This window comes from Perna viridis, chromosome 10 (genome assembly GCF_037379345.1).
Source record: "Perna viridis isolate PV_CMFRI_1.1 ecotype Kerala chromosome 10, ASM3737934v1, whole genome shotgun sequence".
NCBI classification, from domain to species: domain Eukaryota; kingdom Metazoa; phylum Mollusca; class Bivalvia; order Mytilida; family Mytilidae; genus Perna; species Perna viridis.
Window position 1 is genome coordinate 34,465,093 of NC_142454.1, and position 25,037 is coordinate 34,490,129.

Sequence of the window (25,037 nt, forward strand, 5' to 3'; positions counted from 1 at the left end):
GCAACAAGGATTTATATATATTTAACTCATTGCATACAACCACCATGCATGCTGATATTGTTTTCCCTATTGACTTCATACAGTAAATATAGGCTACTATAACGATCGGAAGAGCATGATTTGACTCTTAAAATATACCTCTGATTTAGTGTCTCCATACTAGCCACACAATACACAAGGGCTTGCACCCGTGACCAGAGACCTTTAATCTAGAGGTCTATGATCCCTCTTTAAAATATGCACTCCCACTATAAAAGTGGGAGCAAGCACCTGTGCAAAATATTGGACACTTACGTTTTCCAATGCCCCCATTTTTTTGTCCTTACAAAGAATTGCTTTTAATTTACATACGATGTATATCGGGGACCCGTCATTAGCATGTGTCGAGTCGTAGTGTGTCAAGTTGGGGTCGACTTGTCCTGTTTATTGAGCATGCGTCAGATTTCGTTTCCGCCAAAGCGCAAAATATTGCCGGTGAAGCATTGTTGACAAAGCCTACCCACTGTTGTTAAAAAATTACCATTTTGGCAGCAAGGATGTCTGATTCAGAGTCAGAGAGTACAAATGGGGAACCAATGGACCATGCTGTAATTGTTACACACATCTGTTAGATTTTCCCTTTTTTGTCGTCAGCAAAAATATCACCCCGAAATAATTAAAATTTAAATGAAAGAAAAAATATTTTAGCGGTTCCGCAAAGCGCCATTGTGCAAATTCAAGATTTTGAATTAAAAAGAATCATTCACCATTTATTACAATCCAGCTAAGGTTGTCTTGTAAAATTCACTTTTTAATTAGAACATAAATTAAAATTAGTTTACTGGTTAATAAAGCGTAGGCCATAGTTGAGTACAATTTACAGAAAATACATTATTTGCATTATCCAGTACTTACAAACAGATATTTTAAATATATCAAAACATAAAACCACATATTTATCATTATTATATAGTATTTATCCTGCAATGAGGTTATTTGTTAAACGAATAAAGGTATACAGTTATTTTTTGCTGTATCCGTACATTAGCAGGTTATCGACTGTCTGGCTCCTCCCACTCACGTGATCGGCGGAACTACTTTTTTCTGATATGCGTAAATTAATCATGGCCGCCACCATAGGTACAATATAAACAGATGGCAATTGCCTATACGGTTAATTAATCGTTTTTTTGCTGTTTTGTTTCGTTTTCACCTGAATGAAATAAAAGATTTTATGTAAACCAAATAATGATTTTGTTCGTATTTTTTTCACCGTCATATATATGGCAAATTCCAAATCTCGTTAAGATTTGATTCATTATCAGTTTGCAGACAACCTCCCCTTGTCATTTCAGTCATGTCGGACTCGGAGCCAGAGTGTCCGCCACAATTTAACATAAACTGGTCCCCACTTAAAGGAACTGAAGCATTACAGTATGATAAAGCTCTTGAAGAGACAAATGACCAGGAAACTGTTATGGTATTGGATTTATTACTGCCTAAACCCCAAGATAATGAATCAGAGGAACACTACATTATAGATCTGCCCATACAACTGCCTCCTCTTCTTCAAAAATCTCAAACAAATATTTCAAATCCCAAAGAAACTAGTGCACAAATTTCACCCCTGAACTCTACTGCCATATACCAAACAGAAACAAGTCAGCTTCCACCTTCCTCGCGAAATTCAAAACTTTAATGTTCTTAAAATCAACTTTACAACATTCGAAATATTTGTATTTATTGTTCATTTTACTTACTTGTCTCTTGGAATTAAATAAATTTTGATACATTGCTTATTTTCTTCAGACAGCTTTGACGGATTATATGGTGTGGATTGAATTTCAATGTTTACTGAGTCGTGCACCATGCGTATTAATTTTTTTCTTCAGGTTTAACGATCGGGGCTCCTCAGGGGATATGCATTTTAAAATTTTATTTTAAAAATGTACACACGCACAAAACTATTAATATAACAGGATAAAAATGATATAGGTACATTGTCGAAAATTATTGAAGATATGTGTATTCGGATTGGAACGGGGGATATATCTCGGCGGAGCCTCGCATTTCCTACCGGTTCCGTCGCCTCATCACATATCTTCAATAATTTTCGACAATGTACCTATATTGTATATATCTTAACGACAGGGGTTGCACTGGGCTCGGCTTGTGATTATTTATTTTATCTGGTGACAAAAAATAACCAGTTGGTGATTTTCTTCGCGCCAAAGTTTTTTATACTACACTACCTACTACAGAAAGTTGATCAGCAACGGATATTCTCTCTAATTAAACAATTGTGTTGAGTTAATTGACCATGACCAATTTACGACTGATGGCAATTAATGGTAGTTAGACCAGGCGACAGCGACTGACAATATCCTCATGGGTGGTGTCAAAAACTCTCATCATCTGATCAAAGGTAAACACAATAACGGCCATGTGCACGTGGCTACATACAAGATTCACAGCCCTGTGTTACGTTCAGAAACAGACTTACCTAATAACAGAATAATTTAAATTAGCAATAATTGTCCCATCAGGAAGTGTCTACACACTTCAAAATGAAAGAATTGACGAAAGAAAATGGATGACATTTGTTTACACTTTTGCCATGTGATTTTTTGGCAGGAAAATCGGTAAACAAATGTAAATGGGGATTCTCAAAATCTAAGGAAATACTATTCAGATATCAAGATAATTAAACAGGGACACAATTTATGGTCCATGGCACAAAATGTAGTTTGCTAGAAATTTTATCAATTAAAAAAAAAATCTAGTTGTTAAAAATATGAAAAAAAGAAACTAAATTATATATTGTAAGATAAATTAGACCATGAAGGACAAAGGTGAACATGTTTTAAAATCAGGGATTATATGAGAATAGTAATACAAAGTCCTGGAGTAGTACTTTATTATTTTATGCATATGAAAGTGACAGACTAGAGCTAAAACCTGCTGTATACATGCATCAAAAGTGAATCTTGGGTACATGTATGTCATGAATGGAGAGGTTATTTTGATGAATTGACAAAGATAATTTATCAGTGTACTTGATACTGTGATATTTTTAATACATAAGTATTTTTTTTTTTTGGCACCCTTCGGCTCTAATTTCTGAAAAATGGCCGACAAAAAATGACCGTTGGTGATTTTTCTGGCAACAGAATTTTAGAAGCAAGAGCAGCCCCTGAATGGTGTTATATATGTTAAAACAATGACCTAACAATGAAAAAGTGTTTTGAATAGATACTTTTATTTGTCATTGACTTATAATTATGAAAGTTAAATATTTAAAAAAAATGTCTCTCTGAGTGGGAGAGATTCTTTTAGACACAAACAAGTGCTTTTAATTCCTGTGATGTGGTTGGATTTAGTAGATGGTTGACTGTCTCCATTGAAGATTAGTCAGCAGTGTTTTTGGACTTTTTCTGACTTGAGGGTCATCATGACCCTTTGGTGTGTATTTTGAGGGTCAGATGAGATTTTGAAGGGTCACATTTTCAAACCTTGAGAACCTGGACCAAGTCAATAAATTAAAATGTAGTGTAACACATGATATCTTGATTTCAGTTTGTAATTATATTTGTTTTGTATTATATCATTGTTTCGTAAACCCAAAGTTCAGTAAAGTTGCCATGTTTTTAAAACGATCTGCGCATCATAATTGCGCAGCCCTATTACTTACCGTTAAGTGTAACGTAAAAGTCCAAGAGTTACTCTATATTTAGAAAATCGATACTCAAACAAATTTACTTTCACATTGAATTGTCAGAATTTGGAATTTATCAATGATATCGTTGGGGGGTCAGTGTGACCCTCTAGGTAATTTTTTGGGAGTCGGATCACATTTTTATGCGTAAATTACGCAAAGATTTATGTTAACGGAAACACTGGTCAGAATTTTTATCAGAAAATGTGAAGAAATCATAAGCCTTGGTCTTCATCTTCATTTAAAATCAGCTCATTGGGACATATTGTAAAATTTGTCCTGCACCCATTATGTAGAATTTCGAAACTTCAGTGATTGTTCCGTTTGTTTATTTTGAGATAATATTGTATGTGATTGTAACTTCATTTTTCAAAATTTTTATATGCCTCAGTGATAGTATAGTCAACCTGATGATGGTGATCACTTAAGAGGTAGCAGAGACATAATACATAGAATAAAAAAACTTGTTAATTAGCCAGTTTATCGATGAAATTACCATGCTGCCAAAAACGAGGTTTTCCTGATTTTTCCTTTAATGTATAAAACTACATTATGTACTTTTTCCCTTTTTGATGAATTGATCTGATATAATTTAAGCGGATGCCCAGAAGAAGTACAAATGGAAAGCTGAAGATTTTATTGAATTATCTTGTGAAACATTAAAATTGTGATTATTATAAAAAACTGTAATTAATTTTTGAGTTATTTTCATTTTCATAAAGATCAGGTAGGTAACTTGTTTTCAAATACTTCTTTTTTGTTTGTTTTAGTAGAAAGAAAAATGTGGTGTGAACATGAAGCTAAGATATTGTAGAATGGGAAATTGAAGGTTTTATAATATTTCACTATTCCAGGGCACTTGAACTGTGTGAGGAAAAAAGTGAGAAGTAACTTCTCTTTCAGGGAAACATCAGGGAGAAGTGAAAGTGTACACACATCTTCCATGAACCCTTTTTTGCTCACCTGGCCAAAAGCCATATCAGCTATTGCCATTACTTGGTGTCCATTTCCATTATCAAACGTGGTTAAAATTTTTTCAAAACTCTTCTCCTCTGACACTACCTGATCAATTAGAAGCAAACTAGGTATGAATGTTCCTTGGGGTATCCCGCGTAGAATTGATTTTGGAATTTTTGATCCATCGAAAAACATGACCTCTGTTACATAAGTAGAACAAAGGAGTAAGACAAAAGTTTTTCGCATATATCTCCAAGACTGTTAAGTTTAGCCAAATTCTGACTTGGTAAAAGTGCTCAGCATGATGAGATCTGTCAAAATTTTATTTTAATCTGTTAAGGCCAAACAAAATAATAAGTGTGTTTTCTGTTTCATGCCGGAAAAAAATAGGTAGGGTAGGTAGGGATCTATTTTTTAATTTTTTTTTTTCCTTTTTTTATGGGAAGAAATGTATGTTTCATGTACTTGAAGTTGTTATAAATTAAATGCTCTTTTAACATGTTTCTGAAAGGTAAAATAAAGATCTTGTATTGTCTTTTGATATGTTCCTTCTCCTTTGAGAACTTTTGCCATGTATAAACTACTGTTAATCAGTTTAATATACTACTACTCAGGACTTTTATGCCATTTTCACCTTTCCGCTGTGCAGGCATGAAGTGGTAAAAAACCTCAATTTCTCATGTAGCCATTCTACAGAATGTACATGCAGTTGGAAAATTATTTCAATTTTTAAAACGACAAACAGCATCTCTTAACTGAACAAACCTGTAAAAACAAACTTAAATAGCTTTTACACAAAATATATTCAAAGAAATGTGGACAGTGGACAGGTAGTGGATTGCCAACTGTGGAAGTGTGAAAATGACAAAATTGTCCAGTCTGAGCAATAGTGTTCAGCGGTAGTTGTGGCAACTTGCCTGGCTGCAATAACAATATCATCTCAGCCTAGGCAAACACTTAAATTCAACATGTTTAATTTTTAAAATAGTGATAAGTTCACCAATTAACATGTTTGGCTTCACTTCAAAAGTTGATTTTGTTGTGGTCTCAGATCCTGGCACGTTTAGACTGCATTTGATTGTTAATTCTGACACTTTTTTTAATTCTCCGTGTCGCATTTCAAATAATTATTCTAATGTACATCTTCTCTCTACTAATATTATTTCTTTAACTGATTGCATATGATCACATGAAAATGCACAGCCAACAGTCCAGTGTGCTGGTCACCAGAGGTCACCATGTTGTCGTCCAGCTGGTTCCCAGCTGATTATCTATAAATGTATGCATGAGACAATCAGGAACCAGCTTTGGGAATTATAATGGTCAGACCGGAACCAATTTTTTCATTAATTTTGTTATGTTTTTTTCCCTGATGAAATTCGTAAAAAAATGTTAGGGTTGGGAAACCAGAAACACACATATTATTTTATTTGCCGTAGGCCATGTTGGAGTTACAGGGACTGCACTGGGCTTTGCCAATTTTGCAATTTTCAATTTTTTATTTGATCTGGGGACAAAAATAATCAGTTAGCAATTTTCTTTGTGTCTAGTTCTTTTTTTAGGCCTAAAAAAAATATGTGTTTCTGGTAACTCGACTGACCTTAGCTTGTGCCCCTGACCCTAAAAAAATTAACTGATTGCATATGATCACATGAAAATGCACAGCCAACAGTCCAGTGTGCTGGTCACCAGAGGTCACCATGTTGTCGTCCAGCTGGTTCCCAGCTGATTATCTATAAATGTATGCATGAGACAATCAGGAACCAGCTTTGGGAATTATAATGGTCAGACCGGAACCAATTTTTTCATTAATTTTGTTATGTTTTTTTCCCTGATGAAATTCGTAAAAAAATGTTAGGGTTGGGAAACCAGAAACACACATATTATTTTATTTGGCGTAGGCCATGTTGGAGTTACAGGGACTGCACTGGGCTTTGCCAATTTTGCAATTTTCAATTTTTTATTTGATCTGGGGACAAAAATAATCAGTTAGCAATTTTCTTTGTGTCTAGTTCTTTTTTTAGGCCTAAAAAAAATATGTGTTTCTGGTAACTCGACTGACCTTAGCTTGTGCCCCTGACCCTAAAAAAATCCGAATTTCAGCGTTGTCCTTTGCTGAGTTGCATTTTATTGAACAAAATCGCTCTCGGTATGAAGACCCATTATCACAGTAAGAACGCTATGACAAAAGCCAATGCAAGTTCAGTATTTGCAATCAAAGTTGCGAAATATCAGCACTTGGAGGCTAAAAACCTACTGAAATATTTAGAGCATTGATGGAAGTTTTTGAGGAAGAACATGGAGAGTCTTCAAAGACAGCTCAGATAAAAATTGAATGCATTTTAAAATTATTAAATTACTAAAATTTGGTCAGCAACGGATATTCTCTCCAATTAAACAATTGTGTTGACAATTGATCAGAGTTAATTGACCAATAATTGGTACCTTTTTTAAAATGTAGTTATAACCATTTAAAGTCATGTTGTTTTAGTTGATTAAGTAAGTACAAGATTTCGTTCCCTGTTGTGTGTTAATATGAGGTTTCATTTAGTTGCAAAACTCTTGTATGTTTATGTCTCTGGTGTATTGAATTTTCAAATTTTTCTATAGAATCTGATCTGCATGATTCCAAGAAACTAGTCTTCATGATCAAGCTGTTATTTGAGATCCAATACTTGCAAGAAAATGGGTAAAATACATAATTGTGTCACCTATACAAATATAAAAATTTCATTATTTTTTCCTTATATGTTGAAATTTGGTTTGTGTTCCAAAATGAAGTTTTAATTAGTTAGGAGTTGTATTATATCATGATATTCTTAATACCAATAAATAGCAGTCATACTTGATACAGTGTCATGGGGATGTTCTTATAGTCATTGTCTGTACAAAAATTTTAGTTAAAGTGTATGGATCTCTATACATATTGTGGGGGTTCCATACCACTAAAGCAAGATTTACTGTTGCGATTGATTTTGGTAGCTATGATCCTAACTGCTTGGCAATTATGGGTTTAAAATTTACTTCATGGTTACTGGGAAATATCTTGGGAAAAGATCACTTGAAATTGGAAGGGATGGTATCATTAAACCATAATAGTGAGGCTGGATTCATTTATGGATATATCCTGATTTGTGACACACAGTGACATCCTAAGTGATAGCAACATGTCTTCATTACAAACATATAGATGGATAAGTTGGAGACATTAAAATGTGTGACCTTGATATCAGTAATATGTGATAAAAATTTAATTTCCAGTGCATTTATAGGTAAAAGTAAAAGTGAAATGCATATATGTGACAATATATTTTACATGCTACTGTATGTTTGAGATTCCCTATATGTGTTTAAATTTTTTGACGAGGATAAAAAAAAAACTCCTATGCTCTCAGCACTTGGTTTTTATGTCTAAATGCAGATGACCTTAACTTATAACCTAAAGCCTTGTGGTACTATTTTTCTTGGCTATAATCTTAATATATATGGATATTCTACATACATTGTATATATTGCTGATTGTGTATTTCATTTTTTATAGCCCACTGTTGGACCAACTGTTTTGTTGAAGTCACCACCAAAAGGAAGAAATGTTGAGGAAAATGAAGAGTTTGAGGCAAAAATTGTATGTTATTTGACTATTGAATTGTCACAGAAATATGAAAGTTTTATTATTTTGTATTTAGGTTATATGCTGGTGCATTTGTTGCATTTCACCATATATGTTCCTTTTTTTACAAACATTTTAATTTTTCTAAGGTATGAAAATACAGATGTCCACCATGCACATAACAATTTTGTCTTATACATGAATGTAGGGTTTGCTTATTCATACCAGTTTATCAAACAGTTCAAAATTTGAATTTCTTACTACTTACAATAACAATCTTTAAATGTCTTTAAAATAAAATACGCAGTAAACCTTATTGTAATGATGATAATTTTCTGCAATGTTCTTGAAACATTATCAAATTGTGTTTGAAATTTACCATCTTGCTACCTCACTAGCACTATGTGTATTTTGTTAGGGTCTTAGATTAGGAGTTTAGTATTGCTGATTATTTACAGGAATCAGACAGAGGAAACAGATTTGAATTTTTACTCAAGCAGACAGAACTGTTTTCTCACTTCATGCAAACAGGAGTCCAGGTTGGAGTCAGTAAAACTCCAACAAGCCCATTAAAAATGAAACCGGGACGCCCTGGTGCTCGCCAACTTAATGAGAAAGCTAAACTGGCTGCTGCTGGAGAGTAAGTTACTTGCAATCAGTGTGTGTATGATTTGCTATCTTCCCAAAGCAAAGTTTCGTTATTTTATTGTGGTAAATAGTAGTGTTGGTAGGAAAGAAAATAAGTAATTGTAAAAAAATACTTTTGATTAATATCAGGGAATTGTTGCTCTACAGAGGTTTTCTCAAAATAAACATGTAATGATTATTTTCCAGTGTTCTAGATTCTTGAAGCTTTCCAGAAAAAGTTCCAAATGAAATTCAGTTTGATTTTATTATCATACTTTACTTGTTATATTATTAGTCATAGACATAGAAGAACAGAACAAGAGGAAGATGAAGAATTGCTGACAGAAAGTAAAAAATCTCAGAATGTTCTTGTAAGATTTGAGGAGTCACCATCATGTAAGTACCTGTACTAATTAGCTTCTAAACTAATAAAATCTAAGGCCTTTCTTATGTATGCTTACTGTTTTTCAGTTAAATAATTGTACACCATTACTTTTGTTGCTTTGTATGTATGGTTTTGGTTACTTTATGTTCTTTGTTGTGTATGTCTGTTTTCCATGTCTGGTCTTTGTCCCTGGATTACATTCTTTTGATTACCACCATAACCTTGGTTCCCTTGATTACTCTTGAACAAATCTGTAAAGACAAAATTGCATAGAAGGGCCTAAATTATAAATAAGTTTGTTTGTTGTTCAACAATTTACTCGAATTAAAGGGCCGACCAATATTATTTTAATGCCAAATCTCTGTTGCATTTTTTTTGGGGGTCCACTCAGATTGGGATGTCAATGTTCTTTTAGCATTTTCTCAAGAAAAAAAGTTGTTAATAGTCAATGTGATGCCCAACTCAACAAGGCTAAGTTAACATTCTGTCCCTCTGTCAAAATATACAGGTACACTTTGAAGCTGTTGGCCACTGTTGTTTATAACTTTACAGTTTCCCAAAAAAAATTGGGCATGGAAAAATGTGTTTGAAGACATGACCAACCCCAATGGTTTGACCCTTGATAAATAAGATGTGACTGTGTCTGCTCGGACAAATTAGCTAACTGGGTAAATTTTGTCAGTAAATTTTTAACCAGACTTCAGACTTCAGTGGTTCATTATTTTGATAAAAAACTTAAATATGTATTTTTTGAAGTTTAGAGAGATGCTTTGGCTAACAGTGACACAAACAATAACAAAAGATCTAGACCTAGTGATGTAATGATGGGTTGTGCTACAACACTCTCAACATTCACTAGTAAATGTTTCTTGTCTCACATTGTTGTTTTTGTTTGATATTAAACAAAAACTTTGTGCAATGATATTCTATCTGTCTTTGATATTAGGTCATTTGATATCAATTACAAATTCTGGAGTGCATTTATCAATCATATACAGGTACATCTTTCCATATCTTTTGTCAATGACATTGACAGAAGATATGGAAAGATGCACATGTATTGTGATTCTAGATATGGAACATTACCATTACAAATTAACATATCAGTAATATTACTGGTACCCCTTTTCGTATTACACAAACAACAAAGAAATGAGGATAGTTCAATAACAAGTCATCAAAGATGTGGGCTAATTACCTCACATATATCACATTATACATTATATTCTGCATTTCATCCTCTCCAAAAATTTCAATAAAATTATTATCCTACCTACTGTCCCAAGCTTCAAACCATTGGGTAAGGGAACAGCAAACAAACATATTTTATGTTTGGGCAAGTCCTCTTCAATATTAAAATGTACTTGTAATTATGTAAAATACTTTTCTTGCTTCCAGATATAAAGTCTGGTGAAATGAGAGATTACCAAATAAGAGGTCTGAACTGGATGATATCTCTGTATGAACATGGTATAAATGGAATTTTGGCTGATGAAATGGTAATGTTTTTACTGTTAAAAGAGAATATTTCTAGTGATACTGTCATTCCTGTGGTTGATCAAAATTTTGTGGAGCTCCTACAATTTTGATTTTGTGAATTTTATTGAGCATAAAAAGTTAAATAAAAAATTTCAATTCAATTCAATGGGAATTTGAATTCATTGTTTGACCAATCAGTGCAAACCACAATAATCGGATTCCTCATCAAGAATAGTGCTGACACACTGTAAGCCATCATCCCTATTTATGTGAAGAAGTACAGATATAATGATACAATACAGTAGATAAATTATTTAGAAGAGGCACAATGTACATGTTTTACAAGCAAATCATTTCAAGATCATTTTCAGGCTGTAAGATCATGCTGGCTTTGGGTTTTAATCGATATTAATGGCAGAAATTTGTAAAGAATAAATAAAGCAATTGGGACTTATTATTTCATTTGACCTTTCATGTACATATTGTTTTGTATTTATTCTACTTGGTTTAATATTTCATTGTTTTACTTCACCAGGGTCTAGGTAAAACACTGCAGACAATATCTTTGCTTGGCTATATGAAACATTACAGAAATACTCCATCCCCCCATTTGGTTATCTGTCCCAAATCTACATTAGCTAACTGGGTGTCTGAATTTAATCGCTGGTGTCCTACCTTGAGAGCTGTATGCTTAACTGGCAATCAAGATGAAAGGGTATGTAAATCAGATTCATTTTATATCAGATAAAATGCAAATATTCTTGCTTATTGATTTAATGCTGATCAAAGTTGCAAAATTAACTATGCTTGTTATATTTTATTTAAGTTATTGTTATATAGATAAATATGTAACATATACCCAAAAACTATGATGATTGAGGTGAAATACAAACTATAAACATAGAAGCAAAACAAATTATTGAGAAAAAGGCAAGGATTAGGGTCATGTGATACATACATGTACAACTTTGCCTTCCATTTATCAGATTTGTATAGTGTAAACATGTTTACTTTCTTTGAACAATAATCTGTTTGGTGTACATGAAATAACAATTCTGGTGTAGAAATATTCATTTAACTGGTAAAAATGAAATTATTGATTATATCAGAAAGAAAAAAATGAATGTTTAACTTCATAATTTTCACATTTACACCTAATTGTTTTTACATGGATAGAATGTGTTCATCAGAGATGTAATGATGCCAGGAGAGTGGGATGTTTGTGTAACTTCCTATGAGATGTGTATCAGAGAAAAATCTGTGTTTAAGAAGTTTAACTGGAGATACTTAGTCATAGATGAAGCTCACAGGATTAAAAATGAAAAATCAAAGGTGATGTACATTAACAATTATAATGGAATGAGTTTTATTTGTACATTTAATAATGTAGGATTTCTGTCATGAATTTATGATGGAAATCTGTCATTCCAAAACTATCATTAAGAAAGTGACTGAACTTTTGACACATACTTTCCAAGTTAACATACTGTAATTGGCTAGCAGCAAAGCATTTAGTTTTAAATGATTTTTATCTTCCTCTTCATTTTTGGAAGTTTACATTTGAAATATTGATTATTTTATTACCTTATACTTACTTCAATGAGAATTCTGTTGCTACAATGGGCTTCTTAAATTTGATGCTACAATATATTCTGCTTTGGTTGTTTTAAGTATCAGACACATATTTATTGAGCTTACCATCATTTTACAGTTATCAGAAATTGTCAGAGAATTTAAGTCAGCAAACAGACTGCTGCTTACAGGAACACCTCTGCAGAACAACTTGCATGAGCTATGGGCCTTACTCAACTTCCTGTTACCAGATGTTTTTAACTCAGCTGATGATTTTGATTCTTGGTTTAGTGCAAAGGATTGTTTAGGTGGTGATAATGAATTAGTCAAACGTTTACATGATGTAAGTTGTCAGGTTTGACTTAAAAGTAAACACAAGCAATGCAAACCAAAACTTTAGATAATCTCTTGGACTAGATTGCACTAGCTCAATGAAATCTCAACTGTTTATTCTGCTGTATCAGTCCTGTTGAAAGACATTCTAAAAGTTAAAGTTATGAAACACTTATAAAAGTGATTATAAGGTTCAGTTTTTATATTTGTTTGGTATAATGAAAACTTTTACAGGGGTTATGAACTTATCTGATACTGCTTTTACCACATGCCTGTCAATTTTATTTTGCAGGTTTTAAGACCTTTCCTTCTCAGAAGAATTAAGTCTGATGTAGAGAAAAAGTTACTTCCTAAGAAAGAAACAAAGATATTCGTAGGACTCAGTAAAATGCAGAGAGAATGGTAGGCTAAACTTAATGATCATTCCCTGGACAAATTTTCTATTCAGACCTTTGAAATTTTGTGACTTTTTTAAATGCCTGTTTTTGCAGACAGAATGTTAATATCGTATAACACTCTCCATTGGTCTGTTCTTTGTTCACTTTAAAGACAATAACTCCAAAACATTTCAAGCAACTTCTGAGAATCATGGTTGAATTGTTATCCCCAACATTAGGGGACATAGATATACTGGTATCCTTTTGTCCATCATACATTGTGGACAGAACTTCATGGAAACAGATTTTGTTCAGGTTTTGTAGGATTGTAAGTCACCATATGTAGTTGATCATGTTGCACCACCATTTTGATTTGACAAATTTTAGGGGAGTTAGAATCTGTTGAATTTGAACATACTCGCTATAGGAACACTTTGTGGATGTATCTTCTTTGAAACTGCACAATGGATATTGTTCAAATTAGTTTTTGTACTAAGGGGAGCGAAAAGGGGACATGCAATTTTTAGCTCACCTGTCCAAGGACCATGTGGACTATTGCCATCATTTGGCATCCGTCGTTGTCAGCGTCGTCGTTAACAATTATACAAAACTCTTCTCCTCTGAAACTACTTGACTAATTAGAACCAAACTTGTGATGAATGTTCCTTGGGGTCTCCTGCATAGAACTGATGTGGGGATTTTTGATTCATCAAACATGGCCGCCGTCACTAAAAATAGAACATAGGGGGTTAGACAGTAGTTTTTCACATATATCTCCTAAACTATAAGGTTTAGCTGAATTCTGTCACAGATAAAAGTGTTCAGCATGATGAGATCTATCTCAGGTAAAATTTTGGTTTTAATCCGTTTAGCCATGTTGGAGTTATTGCCCTTTTTCAACGATTTTTGCTATTTTTAATGTTATTTCTTTCCAAAATCTTCTCCTCTGACACTATTTGACCAATTGAAACCAAACTTAATATGAATGTTCCTTGGGGTATACTGTGTGGAACTGGTATGGGGATTTTTGATTTGTCAAAAAACATGCCCGCCGTTACTAAAAATAGAACATAAGCGTCAGACAGTAGTTTTTCACATATATATCCTAAACTGTTAGGTTTATCCAAATTCTTTCAATAGTTGAAATAATCCATATTATTAGGACTACAAAAGTCTTCTGACTCTTTGTAAGAGTTATGCTCTTGAAAGGGGAAAAATGACTTTTTTTTAATAGTTTTCAGTCAATGATAGATTAAAAGAAACTTTCAATTGTTGAAAAGATCTTGTGATAGTCCTACCAAAGACTTCTTTAGTCAAAATTGTTGGACAACTTCTTGTTTAATTTATTGCCTTTGAAAGGCAAAATTCAAGAAGGTGAGCGATTCAGGCTCCTGGGAGCCTCTTGTTAGTTTTTGTACTAATGGGAGCGGAAAGGGGACATGCATATCATGTGGTGATGTTCTGATGATGCAGTTCTTTATAAGCAATGTCATGTGGATGGAGACAAAAACTAAAACTAACAAATAGAATCAAATTATGATCCTTACCTGGAGTTCAAAATAGTTAATTTATGAGTTATGTATTTTTACAAGGTATACCAAGATTCTGATGAAGGACATTGACATTGTTAATGGCGCAGGAAAGACTGATAAAATGAGGTTACTAAACATTCTTATGCAACTGCGTAAATGTTGTAACCATCCATATCTGTTTGATGGAGCTGAACCAGGTAAATATGGAAACTTTGAATTAGTGTAAACAAATGATACTCAGTGTTCTAGGATTCCCATTACCCGTGGTAAGTGAGTTTTCAGGTCCGAAAAGTGGGGAAGTCAGTTTTATTGTTTGGGTATGTTGAAAATGAGTCCTTACTTTCCCGACCTGTGGCAATTATTTCTTAATTCATTTCAGCAGAAATTACCTTGTAAGTTTTATTCTTCAGAAAGCGTGATTGTTTTGTTTAGCTTTATTCATCATGATCTTATCAGCGCTTGTAATTAGATCTCTTTTCTTCCATTAAAGTCAAACATGATCGTGATGCAAGAACAATAATTTTTGATCCGAAAATGGTAAAATAAAAATTTATGATTTTGAACAGATGGAGTGTTCCTTTCATCATTATATATTTGTATTCAAATAAGAAATGTATTGAGGGGAGAGGGGGCACCTGAGTCCGAGAAATATGACTGAAGGATAAAAAGCCATAAAAATGTAAGAGTTCCCATACAAGTTTTATATCATAGTTATGCCCAGCAATGTTTTTTAAATACAATACTAAATGTTTGAATGGTGAGAAATTCAAAATGAAAGTGGATCTCCATAGCTTTGGGTTCACATCCTCAAAAGAGGGAGACCCCCCCTCTAAGAAACCAAAACTTGATAAAAAAGAAAGGGATAAAATTTATGATGAAGAAAAGAGAAATTGTTCATTTGTACCAACATGGAAGGAAGAGTTTCCCTGGGTAGAATATATTAAATCCTCTCACCATATGCTCTGCATATATTGTAAAGAATATCCTATCATAGCTAATCATAGCAAATTTGTTTCTGGGTCAACAACATGGCATAGAAACAATCTTGGTCCCATAATGATTGTCTGCCACACAAGAACTGTATGTCAAGATATGCTATAGGTCATGCTGAAAACAACTTAAAAACAATAACTTCTGAAGCTGCCTCCTCCAGTAGCAACAATTGATCAAGCCTTTCGGCAACTCATGACAGTGACGAAAAAAAGGATGTTAAACCTTTTTAACATTGTTTATTTTCTTGCAAAAGAAAGAAAACCACTGACCGATATCACCAAGCAGTGTATCTTAACAAAAAAACTGAGTGTTGAGGTTGGAACCAATTATCACAATTATCACAATGAACTGTCGGCAAAGCAGTTTCTTCATTCTACGCATGTTAACTTGAAGAATGACACTAAACAAGCTATTTCTGGATGTAATTTTATATCCATTCTATGTGATGGAAGTACAGATATTTCTGTAGTTGAACAAGAAGTTGGCGATATCAGATATAGACATAGTGACTCCTGATCATGGTCAAAGTCTTGGTCTATTTAAAGCAATTAAAAAGGCTCTGTTGTCAATAAGAATATCTTTTGAAACTTTGAAGCATGATTGCCAAAGTCCATCTCTCATATGTGCTAATTTTGATGATGCTTCTGTAATGCAAGGATGGAAGAATGGGGGGCACATTTTGAACACTATACACTGAATGGCTCACAAGCTAGAATTAGCTGTTTTAGATTCCATAAAGAACATTCCATTCTTGAAGCGTTATGAGGAAACAATCAAGGGCATATTTATTATGTACAACTCCTCCCCAAAGAAGCTGAGGGACCTGCAAGAGGTAGCTGATGCAGTTGATGTGGACATCCTTCGATTCTCTGATCTGAAGGTTTGTTTCAAAATCAATCTTTTTTTTCTTTTTTTTTTGAAATTGTTTATTTGATATTATATATTAGAAAGTCTCATTGACAATTCACATATTTCTTGAGTCCAAATGGGTTATTGAATTGTTTGTTTCAGTAATGCACACAACTTAAAATTGAAATTATTTTTATATCAGTTCTTTAATTTGCAAATTGTGTAGTTATCTTGGTCAAACGTTGCTATAGACAGACTAGTGCAACATAATGTGTTACGGTTATACCAGTGTATTTTATTTATACATAAAAGTAACATAATATGTGGCTGGGTAGATGATGCCTCCAGAATATCAATCATGTCCATTCATTTGTTACGTATGGTATACTACTATTATATATATGATAATGCATATTTGAAATGTTACAAAATATATCACAGTAATACTAAGTGCGCATTTACATTTATCCTTTCAGACCGATGGGTCAGCAGTAAATCTAGGGTGGTCAGTGCATTGAAAAACAACCTGTGCGTGACTGCAGCTCACTTGGAAGCTATGGCAGCAGACAACATTCCACATCATAGCACCCTTGTGTCGGTTCAGTATCTTAAGACAATGCATGTAATGTTGGATTTTTTGCCTATTATCACTAGAGTTTCAAAGGTTTGTTGAAATTAAAGTTATTTTCTGTTTGATTTAAGACATTAAAGTTGAAACAAGGCAACTATCCAGCAAGATTCTTAAATATAGACTAACATCAATATTAGTATATAAACACTGTAACAAGTCCTGGTAAATATTTATCATTTAGATATTCTGTTGAAGACCTTCAGTTGTAGTACCTTACATTACTGTTGGATTGTTGTCTCCTTGACACATTCCCCATTTCTATTTATTTTTCTATTCAATAGGGAAATAACTATAATACATTACAGGATTTTATGCTAAAAAGTAAATTGATCTACCTTCTATAGAATTATGGGAATTATGTTGGATTTTAATCAACCTAAAAAGGAACCCAGGTCAAAACATGAAGGACATTTTGAAGTTATATAAGCCATTGGAAAAAAAATTGACAACTAAAATCCTTAGTGGATGACACCATTACTTACCTGGATAAGAGGTTTAAAATTTTTCATAATATGATTTGACTGTATATTCTATTACAAGGAGTATGGACAGTGTTCCATTAAAAGTATTTGTATCAATGACATATATTCATAAGTACCATTACATCATGACTGTTTACACTTATAAAAACATAATTCTCAAGAATAAAATTCATTATAGAATGCCATCTCCATAAATGATTTCAGAATAGTAATAGCTAACATAAATAAAGCATTGATATTATGGATTTTTGTCTTTTAATGCATTTACTCAAATAATATAATATTCACTTTACTTACATATGGATTATAAAATTGTTTTTTTTTTTTTTTTAGATTTTCATGCTTTAAAGAGGAACCATTGAAATTCTTTAAGGTATTTGACTTCTCAAGATGGCCAAGAGATTGCAATGACCTAGCAGAGTATCGCACTGAAGACCTCTAATCTGAATGAATTATTCCCAGGCATCTTCACCAGAGAACTGGAAAAGGAAGCAATTATGGCGGGATTTTCAACTCGTAAGGCATCCCTGGTTACCAAAAACCCCAATGATATGAAAGAGGTACAGTGTAACTGCACTTCAGCAAAAAGAAAAAAGAAAACATTTTATCTTATGATATCTATTCTACATTTTATTTTGTTTGACCATATAGCATCATCTATATTTTGTTTGACAATTTTCACTCTTGAATCAATGAATATAGATAACATTCCTATTAAAATGTATAGTATATTTAGATACACCAGACTCGACAAGCTATTTTATTACTTCTCTGGTATTGCCTCTGGTTTCAAATGCAATATATGACTGAGATGTACACATGTATTAAATCCTACTTAAGTTATCTAGTTAGTTCAGAACTCAGATATCTCTATCAAATAATTCAATTTCAATATAATATATTACAGATATATGAACTCCTCCTTGCAACAAAGCCAGAGAGATTCAAAAACATTATAAAACTTGTTGAGATTCTTTGTTGCATCAGTCCATGCACAGCTTAGTGTGAGAGGGGCTTTTCTACCATGGAAAGCATCAAGACCCCAACCAGAGCAGGATGGAACAGGACACACTGCAGTGTTTAATGCAAATTAATCTTCTTGGTCCATCATCTGAAGAGTACAACCCAGAGAGGGATGTGTGAACACGTGGCTAACTACAAAGGGGACCAAACATGTCAAAGGACATAAAATTAACCCTATTTTATCTTAGCCATGAAAACGTTTTGAACTTGAGCCTGAGGACAAATAAATGAAGAATCAAAATTGTTATTGCCTTGTTATCTAAGTGTATTCATTTATAAGAATCAGACAGTAAAAATACATCACATTATCTACTTCTTGAAATGATTGCACTTGTTACCAAATCATATGAACATATTTTGTCTTTGAAATGTTACTTTCAATCTGGGTAAATTCATTTAAAGTCTGGGTAAGTCATTTTTTGGAGGCCACTGAACCATGGTAAGTTAAGTTTGCCAAAAAATCCTAGAACACTGGATACTACACACTTGCTGATTTCAGTAAAAGTTGTATATATTATTGCATATTATGTCGTAAAATTCCTAATTTTTGCCCTAAATTAGCCCTTCTTTTTGTCAAAAGTTGCTGGACAGTCTGTTTTTAAATTCCAATGATTTATTAGTTGACTCAAATAATAATGTTGCCAATAATTACTTATTAAGATATAAAATCATGACTGTTTTGGTAAGTACTTTCTGGCATAGAAAAATTTGATTGATATGAAACTTATAGTGTGTGGTTTTATTTTAGGTCCTCCCTACACAACTGACATGCATCTTGTTGAAAATGGTGGTAAAATGGTTGTGCTCCACAAATTATTACCAAAGTTAAAAGAACAAGGTAATGTTGAATTAAGAATAAGAAATCAAGATCTAAAATTCATCCTGAAAATTGTTTGCTCACAAAATGAAAAACCAACAGGTAAGAGCACTTATAAAATTAATTATTGAAATGTGTAGTTCACATTTAGATGGTATGAGAAGTGTATAGTTATTCCTCACCTTAGAATTGAATGTTAATTGTTTTTCTTTCAATGTAAAACTGTGATCATAAAAGCGTCAGACTGCAGTGTTAGTCTTTTAGAAAAATGTGATCTGTAATAGTAAAAAAAATGGATTGATCTATTGCAGGCTCTAGAGTACTGATCTTCAGTCAGATGACGAGACAGTTGGATATTTTAGAAGATTATTGTTTCTGGCAGGGATATGATTATTGTAGATTAGATGGAAGTACCCCACACAATGAAAGAACGGTACTGTTATATCCCTTTCACACTTTTAGCAATGTTGATATATTATACATTGTGTATACCTTCATTAAGGTATATATCAGGGGATTCATTTTAAAAATAGATACCAAATAGTAATAAATAAGTTTGAAAATTGACACGTGACTTTCTTGGGTTTATTTTGATTTACGGCAGAATTTGATAGTCCTTAGTATGGTTTGCTTCCTGTGTTACGGTATGATTTGATACAGAGGAATGCCATATTAATTTCGGAATAGCAGTTACTATTTACTTTTTTCTGACTAATTACCAGCAATCATATTATATGAGACTACATGGAAACTCTTTTTAGGCTTATTTATTGCTCAAATTTAACTTGGTTTAGTTTAACTCAAATGTTGCACTGATAATCCTTTTAGTTAACATATTCACAGGTGTGCAGTATCACAGTATACCTATGATATTACATGTATTCACAGGTTGCGGTACCACAATATTATAATATTATATAATATGTTTTAATTTTTTTCTGCAGGAATCTATTAATGCATTTAATGCTCCAAATAGTCCAAAGTTTATCTTCATGTTGAGTACCCGAGCAGGAGGACTTGGTATTAATCTGGCCACTGCTGATATAGTCATAATCTATGACTCAGATTGGAATCCCCAAGTTGACCTACAAGCTATGGTTTGTTTTTTAATGAGTTTATTTGCTGGCAGTTGTTTTGTTAGTTTCCATGATAAATTCATCTTTTTTATAAAGGTATATATAATTTGTAGATTCAGTGTTATTTTCAAGAAATGTGAGAATAATTCTGCTCTGTTGTTGAATATATATATATATATATAATTGCAATCACTGCTTGGGTATTGTAGTTCTTTAGTTAGGGAAAGTATTTTGATTGAAGTATTATGGTTTGACAAAATGTTATATGCTTACTTTACAATGTTTGAAAGATTTTCATTTCATTTGACACAAATGTTGTGAAGAAGGATCTCCCTTACAGATATGGTGTTTCAGAGTTCAATGTTTTGACTCTGAGAATGGAGGGATGACATGCTAATGTGCAGCTGTTTTGCAAGTCTATTATTGTTAATTATTAATCCTTCCTTCAATCTGGCTATGTCTTTTTTAATAAAGATGTCCACTCACTTGAACTACCTATTACTGTAAGCATCTTAATTTTTGCGGTTTGCTAACTTTCATGGATTCAGTCAAATGGACATATTTGCGAGTATCAATTTTCGCTGTTTAAAACAGTTATTAGTTTTACATAGTGTTAGAAATCTATCTTTGGGGTACCTTTTTTGTGTTTTTCATTTTACTGCGAAATTAGAGAAAATTAATACATTTACACCGGCAAGTATTTTTCACATGAAATTCACATGATTTTCATGTGAAATTCACTACACAAGAATTTCATATAAACATTTTGTGTGAATTTCACATGACGGCTCCATTCACCCGAATTTCATGTCACTTAGTTCATTTGCTCTATTTAGGTGAAAATCATGTGAAATTCGTGTGAAAATCATGTGAAATAATTTTGCCTGTGTACAGTATGTAATATTCTTTGTGTTTACAAATGCTAAATATTCAAATAATCCATGGCTGGAATGCTAATTTAGGGGACTTAACAAATTCATTTTTAATATGTATAGGACTTGGCATACACTACTTTGTTTATATAATGTGATAATTTTTCTTTGTAGGACCGTGCTCATCGTATAGGTCAGACCAAACAGGTCAAAGTATTTAGGTTTATCATAGAAAATTCTGTTGAAGAGAGGATTGTTGAAAGAGCAGAAATGAAACTTAGATTAGATAATGTTGTAATACAGCAGGGTAATGAAAATCTTTGTATAGCTTGTTCATTTGTTTATAAATCAGGGATGATTTTTTTCCACTTTTTAGCGGAATTCTGCTAATTGAAATCCGGAGTAAAATGAAAAACACAAAAAAAGTACCCCAGAGATAGATTTCTAATACTATGTAACACTAACGTTACGATTCTTTTATTTACTGTTTATTTATTTCCAATTTTACCAATTTCCGCTTTGTTTGATGACTTCGTAAAATCATCCCTGATAAATGTGACAGCATTTTCAAAATATGAAGACAATTTCGTGTGATTTTTAAAACAAATTTACTTCTTAACAGTTTTTTCTTCAAACTTGACTTCTCTATTGAGTTTCTATCTGAAAAAGATGATTATTATGTTTTTAAACCCAACTTCTGGTTCCATCTCCACAAAATTTAAGAAATACTTATGTCTCAGAATAGTGGTATTCTTAATTTCCATGGTAATTTCAATCAAAGTCTTTGAAACTGATGAAGTCACAAACACTTGAGAATGGTCTCAGACATAAGTATTTTTAAAAAGTTTTGTTGTGCTGGGCTCAGATATTGTAAGAGCAAGTTTCAACTTTAAATTAAGTAAACATGTAGGTACAACACTAAGACCATGTGAAAACTTCATTTCTGAACAATCTCGGTATCTAAAAAAACTGATCTCAACATTATTTCAATATTATAAAACTTGTTATAAATATTGTAATTATTTACAAGATTTGATGTGATTTCACATGTATTAGTTTTATGGAGCATAATAAAAGAAATTAACAAAATTTTTATGACAGACAAGCAAACACATTATTGTGCAAGTAAAAAATAATCACATAAACAGGGCATCCTGCCATTTTTAAAACATATATATATGTCAATCCTTACAAATTAAAATCTGGGTGGTTCTATTAGTGTCCTAACATCCTGTCTACCTGTTTTCTAATTGTTTATTGGATATTAATTGACAGGTATGTGTCAATATATTACCCAATGTGCAGCCACCTGTGACTGTGATTTACCTGTAACTGATTAGTTGATTGCATAATTATATTACAGTAGCATGCCTTTACCTATTACCATTGTGTCTACGAATGAATTGAAGTGACTTGGCAATTTTTCATCCATTTATTACTTGAACTTATAAGAAAAAGATTTACAAAAATTGTATGAATTTCATCATTTTCCTACCAATCTTTCAGTGGTAACAAACACATGGTACTAAAATCGTCAGTCAAGTATTTCAAACATGTTGAAGTTTGTGAATATTAATTTTATCAATTGAATCCTTTAAATACTAAAGTGAACACAACATTTGAGACAATATATTCAGGATTTTATTTTATTTACCACCATGTTCATTACTCAACTGTTTTTCAATTGGATGAAAAAGTCCCAGGAGGTGTTTTGTTTACTCCTTAGAACATGCACATGTGATTAACCTCAATTATTTTTTGACATGCTTAGGTATTTTGTAACAGACATAGTATGTGATGTAATAACACAATTTGCTATATTTAACTTAAATGACTACATTTTTTTTTATATATATAAAGTTTATTCTCAATCTGTAAAAAAAGTGACACAATCATTTTCACCTGCTGGTCTGATAAAATGACCGATATGGGCTGTCAAAATCTCTGTAGCCTTGGTTTTCACATGAAAACATGATGAGAAGTAGTTACTGTTTTAAGTGTTACATGATTTATCAGCTCACAAATACAAAATGTGATTTAAATATATATGTCTAGAAAAGTAATTTCTTCATTTTAGAATAAATTACTATAGCCATCCATCCGTCCATTTGTCATTCCTTCTGTTTATCTGTCATAAACTTTTTTGTTAAATTTATCTCTGCAACAACATATCAAAGCCATTTTATATTTTGAAGAAAAAGTATGCCATAATGTGTGATTTGATTTCGGTCTGATGTGATATCAACTTCCTGTTTAACACTTTGATTATATTTTAACAATATGGTTACTGAGGTAGGGTAGTAACTTAAGGCTATCCTTTAGTGATGGTATCCTCTAGTAAGTTTTGCTCACAGTTTTTTTTCTAGTTTTTATGAATTTTCTTGAAGTATTATGTGTTTGATTTGACAGGACGATTAGTAGATAATGCAGCCAATAAACTTGGAAAAGATGAAGTTCTGAATATGATTAGACATGGGGCTAGTCATGTTTTTGCATCTAAGGACTCAGAGATTACAGATGATGATGTAGATGCTATTCTAGACAAGTCTGAAAAGAAGGTAACCAGTAATGTTCAGACACACATCTGTAATACGAGACTGTTAAGGCCTAAAACACTTTCAAGATGTATTTCCTAAGCTGGCAACTTTAATGTAAATTGATAAGTAAGAGTTAACATCAATTTTTACCTTTCACTATTCTGTTTTCTCCCTTTACAGATCTTTATTTCAGAACATATTATGAGGTTTTTCTTAAATTTTCTATTTCAAGTGATCTGATTGGTATAAGTTATAGTTGAGGGGCATTTGAGGAAAATCTATCAGGCGAATATCAATACATTCAGAAAATGTTTTAAATAAATAAATAGCATGATTTTATACTTGAGGGCTGCAAAGCTTTGATTTTTATGCATGGCATCTTTTGAAAATATTAAAATGACAATGATGTGCTTTAAAGGAGTGGTTAGTAAAGATCCCACATCTTTATAGTTGCTGTAAAGTACATTATCAACTTTAGAAAAAATGCTAACCTGGTTCAACTGGTTTTTTTATGCCCCCGCGACAAACTCGGGGAGCATATTAATTTACCCCTGTCTGTCAGCAATACACATGATCATGGCTTGTCCCGCTATCTCCTCGTACAGTTTTTGAACTACATTTAAAATATTTTACAGGATTTTTCTACACATGATGAAGGTGTGCAGGGCCAAAGGACTTCAATTTTCGTGAAATATTACAGAAATTGGTGATAGTTACACTTAGTCATTTTATTCAGAAACATATGGATCATGGCTTGTCCAGCTATCTCCTCGTACAGTTTTTGAACTACATCTAAAATATTTTACAGGATATTTCTACACATGATGAAGGTGTGCAGGGCCAAAGGACTTTGATTTTTGTGAAATATCATGGAAATTGGTGATAGTTACACTTAGTCATTTTACTCAGAAGTTATGGATTATGGCTTGTCGGGCTATCTCCTCGTACAGTTTTTGAACTACATCTGAAATATTTTACAGGATATTTATACACATGATGAAAGTGTGCAGGGTCAAAGGATTTTGATTTTTGAAATATTACAGAAATTGGTGGAAGTTAAACTTGTTTATTTTTGTCAAAAATAGGGCTTGTATGGCTATCTCTTTCTGTAGTTTTTGAACTACATCTAAAATATTTTTTGTTGGATGTTTCTACACATAATGATGGTTTGCAAGGTCATAGGATCTTAAT

The 25,037-nt window shown here is 32.6% G+C and overlaps 1 protein-coding gene and 1 pseudogene across 5 annotated transcripts in view; both read left to right on the plus strand.

The window, feature by feature from the left end:
* Positions 1 to 427: 427 nt before the first annotated feature.
* Positions 428 to 25,037, plus strand: part of LOC148605545 (SWI/SNF-related matrix-associated actin-dependent regulator of chromatin subfamily A member 5-like) — a 37,629-nt gene continuing 13,019 nt past the window's right edge. The window contains exons 1-16 of one of the 4 annotated variants that reach the window (XM_088547814.1): positions 443 to 587; positions 1,335 to 1,459; positions 8,193 to 8,276; positions 8,720 to 8,901; positions 9,184 to 9,284; positions 10,672 to 10,772; positions 11,288 to 11,467; positions 11,929 to 12,084; positions 12,464 to 12,667; positions 12,950 to 13,059; positions 14,627 to 14,763; positions 19,293 to 19,382; positions 19,673 to 19,794; positions 20,306 to 20,533; positions 21,484 to 21,616; positions 23,719 to 23,867. In XM_088547814.1, the coding sequence (XP_088403940.1) occupies positions 1,337 to 1,459; positions 8,193 to 8,276; positions 8,720 to 8,901; positions 9,184 to 9,284; positions 10,672 to 10,772; positions 11,288 to 11,467; positions 11,929 to 12,084; positions 12,464 to 12,667; positions 12,950 to 13,059; positions 14,627 to 14,763; positions 19,293 to 19,382; positions 19,673 to 19,794; positions 20,306 to 20,533; positions 21,484 to 21,616; positions 23,719 to 23,867 (2,100 nt within the window). In that variant the 5' untranslated portion in view covers positions 443 to 587; positions 1,335 to 1,336. Of the gene's footprint in view, positions 588 to 1,334; positions 1,460 to 8,192; positions 8,277 to 8,719; positions 8,902 to 9,183; positions 9,285 to 10,671; positions 10,773 to 11,287; positions 11,468 to 11,928; positions 12,085 to 12,463; positions 12,668 to 12,949; positions 13,060 to 14,626; positions 14,764 to 19,292; positions 19,383 to 19,672; positions 19,795 to 20,305; positions 20,534 to 21,483; positions 21,617 to 23,718; positions 23,868 to 25,037 lie in introns of all 4 variants that reach the window. The other 3 variants (XM_088547816.1, XM_088547815.1, XM_088547817.1) reach the window with 3 other exon arrangements.
* LOC148605546 (uncharacterized) lies at positions 14,770 to 19,286 on the plus strand (annotated as a pseudogene). The gene is made up of 4 exons (XR_015916093.1): positions 14,770 to 16,064; positions 16,288 to 16,443; positions 16,885 to 17,072; positions 18,429 to 19,286. The product of XR_015916093.1 is annotated as an uncharacterized LOC148605546 (transcript).